At 54.1% G+C, this 12,016-nt stretch overlaps 1 protein-coding gene across 1 annotated transcript; it reads right to left on the bottom strand.

Annotated features, from left to right (window-relative positions):
• Positions 1 to 4,913: 4,913 nt before the first annotated feature.
• On the bottom strand, positions 4,914 to 10,628 carry LOC148815156 (cellular retinoic acid-binding protein 2-like). Its single transcript, XM_088905148.1, has 4 exons — positions 10,176 to 10,628; positions 6,618 to 6,796; positions 5,871 to 5,987; positions 4,914 to 5,394 (listed from the first exon to the last, which is right to left on the bottom strand). Exons 1-4 carry the CDS (start codon positions 10,255 to 10,257, stop codon positions 5,344 to 5,346), a joined length of 429 nt encoding a protein of 142 aa, XP_088761274.1. The 5' UTR covers positions 10,258 to 10,628; the 3' UTR covers positions 4,914 to 5,343.
• Positions 10,629 to 12,016: the final 1,388 nt, after the last annotated feature.

Here is a 12,016-nt window from a genome sequence, read left to right on the forward strand (position 1 = left end):
CAGTGGCCTGTCGGCTGCGATCTCCCCCCGAGAGCGAGCGAGAGAGACGGGGAGCCCCTGAACTCAGGCCTGCTGGTGCCTGATCGGCCACCCTGCTCGTCCCTCTCCGCTCCCCTCTCCCTCTCCCCTCCCTGCCCTTCGCTTCTTCATCCCCTCTCCTGTTACCCTCTCCCAGTTCAGTTTCCATGGAACGATGATGTCATGTCATTCCACAAGCGATGATGTCATGCTCCTCTGTCAGCCCATTGGCTGCAGATGGTTGTGGTTTGGAATCCAGAGGCAGCAGAGTTGCAGCGAGCCAGGGACTGGACTGGACACACACACACACACACACACACACACACACACACACACACACACACACACACACCACGGCGCGTGCACACACACCGGCATGTCATGGTGAACGCACACTGCCGAGTTTCAGTGTGTTAGCACAGCGTGGTGCATTGCTTTAGCAAGACAAGTCACCTGACTGGTGACATCTCCAAATGACCCCCTGGCCCAGCAACATGTGACCTCACATGACTCAGAGGACAAGAGGTCAGAGAGGAGAGAGGGAGAGAGAGGAGAGACAGTAAGACAGGAGGGAGATGAGGGAGGAGAGAGAGTTCAGTTTGTCAGTGCAATGAAATGCTTGTTTGCATATACGCTCCAATTCAAAGACATTAAAGGAATCAGCAAAAACATAAACACAGAACAGCAGCAACAGCAACAAGTTAAACAACATATAATTAAAACCCATCAGCGTGAGCCAGTGGTAGGGGTAGAGTTCAGTAATTTGACAGCTTGTGGGAAGAAACTGTCTCTGAATCTGGAAGTGTGTTCCATTATGCTCCTAAAGAGACAGACAGGAGAGAGAAGCAGGGAGGAGAGAGACAGACAGGAGAGAGGGAGAGACAGACAGGAGAGAGAAGCAGGGAGGAGAGAGACAGACAGGAGAGAGGGAGAGACAGACAGGAGAGAGAAGCAGGGAGGAGAGAGACAGACAGGAGAGAGGGAGAGACAGACAGGAGAGAGAAGCAGGGAGCAGAGAGACAGGGAGGAGAGAGGGAGAGGCAGGGAGGAGAGAGACAGAGAGGAGAGATGGATAAGAGAGGAGAGACAGAGAGATGCAGGGAGGAGAGACAGACGGGACAGATAGACGCAGGGAGGAGAGACAGACGGGACAGATAGACGCAGGGAGGAGAGACAGACGGGACAGATAGACGCAGGGAGGAGAGACAGACGGGACAGATAGACGCAGGGAGGAGAGACAGACGGGACAGAGAGGAGAGAGGGAGAGACAGACGGGACAGATAGACGCAGGGAGGAGAGACAGACAGGGCAGAGAGGAGAGAGGGAGAGACAGACGGGACAGAGAGACGCAGGGAGGAGAGACAGACGGGACAGATAGACGCAGGGAGGAGAGACAGACAGGGCAGAGAGGAGAGAGGGAGAGACAGACGGGACAGATAGACGCAGGGAGGAGAGACAGACAGGGCAGAGAGGAGAGAGGGAGAGACAGACGGGACAGATAGACGCAGGGAGGAGAGACAGACAGGGCAGAGAGGAGAGAGGGAGAGACAGACAGGACAGAGAGACAGGTGAGGAGAGGTTTATGGGCTCTGGTGCTGAAGGGGTGTGTGAGGACTGGCCAGCAGGGGCTATTAACGCTGAGCGGGGAGGGGCAGGGCAGGGCAGGGCTCACCTCCTGACTTGGAGGGCTGGCTGTTTTATGGGGCTGTTTTACGAGAGGGGCTGAGGACAGGCCAGGACACCTCTCTGAGCCCCTGTCTCTCCCACTGCCTCATCTCAGATCTCCTCTCTCCTCTCCTACCACCTCTCCTCTGCTGTCCTCTTCTCTTTTCCTCTCTCCTCCTCTCCCCTCTCACTGTCCTCCTCTCTCTCGTCTGCCCTCTCTCCTCTCTCCCCCTCTCTGTCCTCCTCTTCCCCCTCTCTCCTTTCTCCCCTCTGCTCTCAGGTCTGCTTCTCGTTTCCAGGCCCAACCTGCTTCCCATTAGCACATCTGCTGTCAATCACCAAGCTCCCCATAAAGCCCTTGGTATTTCCTGACCCGCGGGGACCCCTCCACCTGACCCCCCCGGCTCTGCGGAGCTCCGCGGGCCGAGGCCCGGCTCTGGCAGACAGCCAGGCGCCACATTCCACACCTCCCCGGACGCCGGTCGCCATGCCGACAGATGTGCGTGTCAGTGGATGCCGACAACACGTGTGCGTGTCAGTCAGTTGCCGCGGAGGCACGGCGGTGAGATAGACTCTGAACTGCTTGTAGGCATAGATCTGCCTTCCCAGGAGCTTCTCCGGGAGCCGGCAGTTCTCACGGATCGCAGGAATGGGCAGGATACAGGGATCGAGTCCTCCTGCAGCCCAGAGCTAAATGTCAGTTCATGCTGGAAATATTAACCATGAATTAATATTCATGAATACAAAGACACACAGTACAGAGGGAGTGAGGCATAGATTAGAACAGATCATGCTGCTATTACTGTAATTAATGTTATACAGCCAGTACAGCTGCTGTTACTACTGCTGCTGTTACTACAGCCAGTACAGCTGCTGTTACTACTGCTGCTGTTACTACAGCCAGTACTGCTGCTGTTACTACAGCCAGTACTGCTGCTGTTACTACTGCTGCTGTTACTACTGCTGCTGTTACTACAGCCAGTACAGCTGCTGTTACTACTGCAGCTGTTACTACAGCCAGTACTGCTGCTGTTACTACTGCTGCTGTTACTACTGCTGCTGTTACTACAGCCAGTACTGCTGCTGTTACTACAGCTGCTGTTACTACAGCCAGTACTGCTGCTGTTACTACTGCTGCTGTTACTACAGCCAGTACTGCTGCTGTTACTACAGCCAGTACAGCTGCCTGATTTTCAGCAGTCTCTCCTCACCTGCCCCCCCCCCCCCCCAGTGTCCCACATTGTGACCTTTCACCCCCCTCCCTGTCTGTCTCACATCCTGAGAGAGACCCATAAGTCAGTGTGTTACTGTCAATCAACCACTGTCAGTGTGTCAGTCAGTCTGTCTCGCTCCAGGAGTGAAGTCATTGTGTTAACGAGGACGTGTGGAAGTATGGACTCTTAAGATGTTTTGCTAACGAGTCACAGGCTCAGCGTGATTCCTGCTGCCTGTGAGCCGTGACGGATCCCTGGACTCCTCTCTCTCCCCCGCCTGCCTGTCTCTGTCCTCCGTGTGCCACTGAGAGCACACACACTCCTCCACACCTGTCTGTGTGGCCAGTGTGTCTCTCTGACCTGCCCCCCTTTCCCACCCAGTGCCCCCAGCTGCCACATGGAGTTGTCATGGTGATTAACGAGCAGCACTTCACAAAAGCACAGGGACCCTCCCCCTGTCGCCAGTGTGCTTTGATCACCTCTCTCCTCCTCCATCACTGTCTGATTCCCATTCTCTCCCTCTCTGCCTTTCACTGTCTCCTCTCTCCTCTCTCTCCCCTCGCTGTCTCCTTCTCTCCTCTCCCTCACTGCCCTCTCACTTTCTCCTGTCTTCTCTCTCTCCTCTGCCTCACTGCCCTCTCACTGTCTCCTGTCTCCTTTTCTCCTCTCTCTCTCCCCTCTCACTGTCTCCTGTCTCCTTCTCTCCTTTCTCCCCTCTCACTGTCTCCTGTCTCCTTCTCTCCTCTCTCTCTCTCCCCTCTCACTGTCTCCTGTCCCCTTCTCTCCTCTCTCTCCCCCCTCTCACTGTCTCCTGTCTCCTTCTCTCCTCTCTCTCTCTCCCCTCTCACTGTCTCCTGTCTCCTTCACTCCTCTCTATCTCCACTCTCACTGTCTCCTGTCTCCTTCTCTCCTCTCTCCCCCTCACTGTCTCCTTTTCTCCTCTCTCTCTCCCCCCTCTCACTGTCTCCTGTCTCCTTCTCTCCTCTCTCACTGTCTCCTGTCTCCTTCTCTCCTCTCTCACTGTCTCCTGTCTCCTTCTCTCCTCTCTCTCCCCCCCCTCACTGTCTCCTGTCTCCTTCTCTCCTCTCTCTCCCCCCTCTCACTGTCTCCTTCTCTCCACTCTCACTGTCTCCTGTATCCTTCTCTCCTCTCTCCCCCTCACTGTCTCCTTTTCTCCTCTCTCTCTCCCCCCTCTCACTGTCTCCTGTCTCCTTCTCTCCTCTCTCACTGTCTCCTGTCTCCTTCTCTCCTCTCTCTCTCTCCCCTCTCACTGTCTCCTGTCCCCTTCTCTCCTCTCTCTCCCCCCTCTCACTGTCTCCTGTCTCCTTCTCGCCTCTCTCTCTCCCCCCCTCACTGTCTCCTTCTCTCCTCTCTCTCTCTCCCCTCTCACTGTCTCCTGTCTCCTTCTCTCCTCTCTCCTCTCCCCTCTCACTGTCTCCTGTCTCCTTCTCGCCTCTCTCTCTCCCCCCTCACTGTCTCCTTCTCTCCTCTCTCTCTCTCCCCTCTCACTGTCTCCTGTCTCCTTCTCTCCTCTCTCCTCTCCCCTCTCACTGTCTCCTGTCTCCTTCTCTCCTCTCTCTCTCCCCTCTCAGTCTCCTGTCTCCTTCTCTCCTCTCTCTCGCTGCCCTCTCTCTCTCTTCTCTTCCTCATTCCTTCCTGTGTCCAGTTTCTCTGTCCAGGCTGTGGTCAGTGAGCCTGTACTCATCAGGGTCTGTTTCTCTGCTGTCTCTCACGCTGGTCACATACTCAGTGTGTAGAGTGTGTATTGTCTGTTTGGGGTCCTGTTACATTCCAGTTTGTGTTGTGCTTGTGTGTGTGACCCAGTGGGTGAGGTACTGTTGTTTGGCTCGTGCTGTGATTTGGTTGATTTCTGATAGGACGTCTGGTCACTGGTTTTCAGGTGTAACCAATCATCTGTTGTTGTCTTCTGTAAATGAATTAGTAAGGGATCTTGGCTCTTACTCACACACACCATCACACACTCACTCACTGTTGCACAGAGACACGTGAGCTGTCTGGAGTTAAAACCATGCTTTATTGTTTTTAGACAGAAATAGAAGAGCAGAAATTATCAATAAAAACCCCCCAAAAATAAAACCAAATGAAGTTGAGTATAAACTGTAATAAAATAAATATCCATTTTCATCCAAGAAAACACAGGACTGGAGAGAGAGTGGTCACATACCTACACACTGACTGACACATAGCCTGACTGACTGACACGCTGAGCGACTGACTGACTGACTGACACGCTGACTGACTGACACGCTGACTGACTGACACACAGCCTAACTGACTGACACGCTGACTGACTGACACGCTGACTTGACTTTTGACACTGCCTACAGAGTTGAACACACTGGGTACATCAGCCTCTGTCTTCCCAGCCCTGCAGCACAGAGACAGGATGCAAAGGCGCTTAAGGGGAGAAGTGTGTCCTCGAGTCTTACTCCTTGACGTAGACTCTGGTACACACCACATCATCCGCTGTCATGGTCTGCAACACAACACAAACAGCATCAGCAATGACACGCAACACAAAGAGTTAACAACAGCAGCACAAACACTGCAGCACTGACAGACACCTCAAGTACTTCACAGGGACAAAGAGGCATAAATTACAGTACTGACAAAAAACACCGCACTAAACATCAACAGCATCACGCAATGCTAATGAGAATGACTCCCCTCAACGGCATTCGTGGGACTAGAGTTCTTATTTCCAAGTTTCAAATTCTTATTTCTGTGTTGTCAGGCTCATAAAAGCACAGTACAGGGCAGTACGGCCCAGTGAGATCAGGGTAAAAGCACAGTACAGGGCAGTACGGCCCAGTGAGATCAGGGTAAAAGCACAGTACAGGGCAGTGAAGCCCAGTGAGATCAGGGTAAAAGCACAGTACAGGGCAGTGAAGCCCAGTGAGATCAGGGTAAAAGCACAGTACAGTACATATTGAGCAAATGAGAAGTCATTACCAGTATGAGCTCGCCATCATTGGTCATTTCACGGGTCCAGGCAGTTTTCGGGCCATCCCCCTTTAGCAGGGTTTGTTCACACACAATCTTGTTCTCCCCTTCCCAGCGAGGGAAACTCTGAGCCAAAGAGCAAGCAGTTAATACAGACACACTGACTGGACACTCCAGTACATTAACACTGCACTGAGAGAGAGGGGTTCATACAGACACACTGACTGGACACTCCAGTACATTAACACTGCACTGAGAGAGAGGGGTTAATACAGACACACTGACTGGACACTCCAGTACATTAACACTGCACTGAGAGAGAGGGGTTAATACAGACACACTGACTGACTGGACACTCCAGTACATTAACACTGCACTGAGAGAGAGGGGTTAATACACACACACTGACTGGACACTCCAGTACATTAACACTGCACTGAGAGAGAGAGGGGTTAATACACACACACTGACTGGACACTCCAGTACATTAACACTGCACTGAGAGAGAGAGGGGTTCATACAGACACACTGACTGGACACTCCAGTACATTAACACTGCACTGAGAGAGAGGGGTTAATACAGACACACTGACTGGACACTCCAGTACATTAACACTGCACTGAGAGAGAGGGGTTACTACAGACACACTGACTGGACACTCCAGTACATTAACACTGCACTGAGAGAGAGGGGTTAATACAGACACACTGACTGGTGATTATACTAGTTGTCTCCCCTGCCCCTCCCTCTCTTACTGTGCAGGGCCTGCCGTCCACTGTCTGCTCGCTGAACTCCTGGCCCACGGTGAAGTTGATCTCTGTGGTCCTGACAGTGGTGGAGGTTTTGATGTAGAAGGTCTCATTGTCCTGGTGGATCTCCACGGCTGGCTTGGAGGCAGCTGCCACGGCGATCTTCCTCAGCATCACGTTCACTCCTGGTGAGAGTAGACACACAGCACGGGGTTGGTACACAGCACAGAGCAGATAAACAGCACAGTATTGGCACAATACATAGTGTTGGTACACAGCACAGAGCAGACACACTGCACAGGGTTGGTACACTGCACAAAGTATATACACAGCAAAGAGCAGATAAACAGCAGAGTATTGGTAAACTGCACAGGGTAGACACACTGCACAGGGTTGGTACACAGCACAGAGCAGATAAACAGTACAGTATTGGTACACTGCACAGGGTTGGTAAACAGCACAGAGTAGATAAAAAGCACAAGGTTGGTACACAGCACAAGATCAGTTAAGAACACAAAACATCACACAATCCATATAGCGCACTGCACAGTCCTGTGTAACCGACAGAGGCAGACAGCCCCTCCCCGTGCTGTACGCACACCTCTCTCTCCGCTTCCTGACGGGGAGGAACAAGACTCGGAGAGCAGGGCAAGGCAGGACACGGGAGGGGGCGGCAGGGAACGATGCCCAGGGCTCGGGTTTCAGCGCTGCGTGCTCACCCAGCAGCTGTGTAAGTGTATATATAGATCTGTTCCAGCAGAGCAGCTCTGAACTTGAAGCGAGTCTGAGAGGGGAGAGGGGTCAGCCAGCTTCCTTGGCCTGAGGCTCAGATGCACTCTGGGTTCAGGGGTCACAGGAAGCAAGGGGGGGGTGCTGACAGGTGGGCCGGCAGGGGGAGGACCCGGAAAGGAGTGGGGTCACGCAGAGTTGTTAAAGACGCACAGCGCTAACAGACAGAGTGACAGGAGGAGCTGACACATGGTCTCGGTGTCTCAGCGACAGTGAGAGACCCAGGAGTCGGAGAACGTGTTCAAGTATTCACAATTCCCAGAATCCTTCATAAAGTCCACCAGAACCATTACTGGACCAGAAATGAGCTTGGCCGAATTGCCTCCTCTCATTTGTAGCTCTTCTTATGTTCATATGTTCATAGAGCCAGCAGGGTGAGGCAGTGTGCAGTGCGGTACAGCACAGAGCCACCAGGGTGAGACAGCACAGAGCCAGCAGGGTGAGGCAGTGTGCAGTGTGGTACAGCACAGAGCCACCAGGGTGAGACAGCACAGAGCCAGCAGGGTGAGGCAGTGTGCAGTGTGGTACAGCGCAGAGCCAGCAGGGTGAGGCAATGTGTAGTGCGGTACAGCGCAGAGCCAGCAGGGTGAGGCACTGTGCAGTGCGGTACAGCGCAGAGCCAGCAGGGTGAGGCACTGTGCAGTGCGGTACAGCGCAGAGCCAGCAGGGTGAGGCAGTGTGCAGTGCAGTACAGCACAGAGCCACCAGGGTGAGACAGCACAGAGCCAGCAGGGTGAGGCAGTGTGCAGTGGGGTACTGCGCAGAGCCAGCAGGGTGAGGCAGTGTGCAGTGCGGTACAGCGCAGAGCCAGCAGGGTGAGGCAGTGTGCAGTGCGGTACAGCGCAGAGCCAGCAGGGTGAGGCTGCCAACATGATGCTAATTAAATGCCTGGCAGTCGAGCTTCCATGACGAGCCGTGGCAACGAGGAGAACCTGCGCGACGGCTCCGGTTTCACGGAGGAACAATCGAGCTTTTTCATCCGGCGGCCAACCGCATGACGAGCAACTGTCTAGCAGGCGTCTTCCTCCGATTTCTTGGACGAGATACCAGTGTTTAAAAAAACGGCAGAGAGAGAAGAATAGGATTGTTTGTCCCAGGCTGAGGGTCTGAGTTCACTCATGTCTGCAGCTCTTCAGTCTACTCGGATCATCGTGAGCACTGGGGAGAGGAGTGTCTCAGCTCCCTCCCTCAGTCTGTCTCTCTCTCTCTCACCTCCCTCTGCCTGGGGTGTCTCTCTCTTTCTATATCTCTGTCTCTTCCTTGTCTGTTTCTCTGAACTAGGAGAGATGTACTGCAAACCCGTCTGCCTTGAGACACATCACTCTGGACCTCAATACACTGTAGGACGTCACTCTGGACCTCAATACACTGTAGGACGTCATAGTAAACTGCAGTATACTGTAGTACACCATGGTACAGAAATAGTACAATCATTCCCCTACTCACATACTGTAGATGCATACACTTAAAGAATAGACACACAGACACACACACTTATACTTAGACACACACCTATACACTCAGGCACACACACACACAATACACAGACACACACCTATACATGCAGACATGCATATACCCGCACACACACTCCTGTATTAGCAGGCACACACACACCTAAACCCAAACACCTACAGTATACCGTACACGGGCACGCACATACCTAAACCCAAACACCTACAGTATACCGTACACAAAGGCACACACACACACCTAAACCCAAACACCTACATTATACCGTACACACAGGCACACACACACACCTAAACCCAAACACCTACAGTATACCGTACACACAGGCACACACACACCTAAACCCAAACACCTACAGTATACCGTACACAGGCACGCACATACCTAAACCCAAACACCTACAGTATACCGTACACAGGCACGCACATACCTAAGGGCACAAGACAAACACACACACACTCCTATACATGCAGACACGCATACCTACACAAACAGACAAGCACACACCTATACACACAGACACACACTTATATTGAAAGACACACACTTAAACAGATAGACACACCTATACACACAGACACATAAACACAAACCGATACACACAGATATGCACATCTATACACACTTATAGTCACAGGCACACACTCTTACTGTATACTCGCAGACACACTTAAACGCATAGACACACCTGTACACACACACCTAAACAGATGCACACAGGCACAAGTACACATACAGGTACAAGCACACACAGGTACAGGTACACACACAGACATACACAAGCACAGGCACACACAAGCACAGACACACATAGACTCACACACAGGAACAGGTACACGCACACAGGCACACACAAGCACATACACACACACATAGACTCACACACAAGCACAGACGCACACACAGCCACGCACACACATACACAAGCACAGACACACACAGGCACAGGTACACGCACACAGGCACACACAAGCACGTACACACACAAGCACAGACGCACACACAGACACACGCAGGCACAGACACACACACAGGTACAGGTACACGCACACACACGGCTGCACGCTGCCAGGCGATCTTCTCTGGACGGTACTGGCTGCCCCCGGGTCTCTGCATCGCCTCCGGCCGCGGGGAGGGGGCTAGTCGGGGAGACGATCTGGGGGGGGGGGGGGGGGTTGAGAGTGTAGGGGTGCTGATGTGCTGATGAAGACGAGCAAACAGCGAGGCTGTACCCCCCCAGTACCCCGAGCTCTAAGCCGAGACCCCGGCCGGGCTGAGAGGAGGAATCGCCGCATCACTCACCCAGAGCCTTCAGGAGCTCCTCGAAATTCTCCGAGCTCTTCATCTTCCAGTTGCCAGAGAAGTCGGGAATCTTGCCCTCCATCGTCCGGGGTGAAAACAAAACACCAGGTTGCTCAGGGGGGAGAAATTAATTGGCCTCTTATTTCCCCTTGCCTCCGGGAGTCGGTGGAGCTGCCGAGGTTCTCCAAGGTGGGCCGAGCGCGGTCCTCCTCGATGCCTGGGAGATGTGAGCGCCTCTTCTCCAGCGATCTCGCCGTTAGCTAGCTTTCCTCAAATCTCTGCTCAAAGGCGACTAATCTGCTTTAAGGATCTCTCTCGCTCGCCGATCTACTTAACGCGTCTGCCTCCTGTCAACTCTTCCTTTCTCTTCTTCCCTCGCACCTAATCCCCCGTAATCCAGCTGCTTTTCAGCGGGGCTCTCTTTGAAGACGGCTGCCTTGTATGAATGAGAATAGCTCACATGCCGGGGACTAGTTTTTGACTGGCGCCCCGGGACACCCCTCCCCCCCCCCGCCCCAGGATTCTAACCCCTCCCCCCGGCGCGTTCCAATCCCCGCCCCTCTGTCGTTCCCAGACGGAGAAAGAGCAGCTGTGCGACCACGCCCTGGCCCTGTTAGCCCCTCCCACCTCCAGCCCCAAACACGCCCCCTTCTACCTTCTTTCTCATCTCGCCGCCGGCCCGTCCTGCTGGCCGCCGCGCCCTCCAGAGAGGGACACACCGCCGGCCGCGCACACGCTCCAGTTAGCACCGCCATCAGATCAATGTAGCAGGACCGCTCGCCAGCAAAGACAAAGAAAATCAGGGTTTCTGCTTGTGCTTGTAATCAAGATCGGCTCCTGGAATTCAGGGGCGAGGTGAAGGACTGGAGAGGGAAGACAGGTCTGTGAGAACAAAGAAAGAGGAGAGAGGGAGGGAGGGAAGATCAGAGAGAGGGAGGATGAGAGAGAAAGAGAGAGAGAGGAGGAAAGTGGTGATCAGAGAGAGGAGAGAGTGTAAGAGAGTGATCAGAGAGGGGAGAGAGTGATCAGAGAGAGGAGAGAGTGTAAGAGAGTGATCAGAGAGAGGAGAGAGTGTAAGAGAGTGATCAGAGAGGGGAGAGAGTGATCAGAGAGTGATCAGAGAGAGGAGAGAGTGATCAGAGAGAGGAGAGAGTGTAAGAGAGTGATCAGAGAGTGATCAGAGAGAGGAGAGAGTGTAAGAGAGTGATCAGAGAGGGGAGAGAGTGATCAGAGAGAGGGGAGAGAGTGTAAGAGAGTGATCAGAGGGGAGAGAGTGTAAGACAGGGGGACAGAGAGACAGAGACAGGGGGAGACCAGCACCCCGTTTCCACAGGTCACAGGCCCCGGGCTCGCCCCAGAGACAGAGACAGGGGGAGACCAGCACCCCGTTTCCACAGGTCACAGGTCACAGGTCACAGGCCCTGGGCTCGCCCCAGAGACAGAGACAGGGGGAGACCAGCACCCCGTTTCCACAGGTCACAGGCCCCGGGCTCGCCCCAGAGACAGAGACAGGGGGAGACCAGCACCCCGTTTCCACAGGTCACAGGCCCCGGGCTCGCACCAGAGACAGAGACAGGGGGAGACCAGCACCCCGTTTCCACAGGTCACAGGTCACAGGCCCCGGGCTCGCCCCAGAGACAGGGGGAGACCAGCACCCCGTTTCCACAGGTCACAGGCCCCGGGCTCGCCCCAGAGACAGAGACAGGGGGAGACCAGCACCCCGTTTCCACAGGTCACAGGCCCTGGGCTCGCACCAGAGACAGAGACAGGGGGAGACCAGCACCCCGTTTCCACAGGTCACAGGCCCCGGGCTCGCCCCAGAGACAGAGACAGGGGGAGAC

Source organism: Atractosteus spatula, chromosome 25 (genome assembly GCF_055471065.1).
Source record: "Atractosteus spatula isolate fAtrSpa1 chromosome 25, fAtrSpa1.hap1, whole genome shotgun sequence".
Taxonomy (NCBI): Eukaryota; Metazoa; Chordata; class Actinopteri; order Semionotiformes; family Lepisosteidae; genus Atractosteus; species Atractosteus spatula.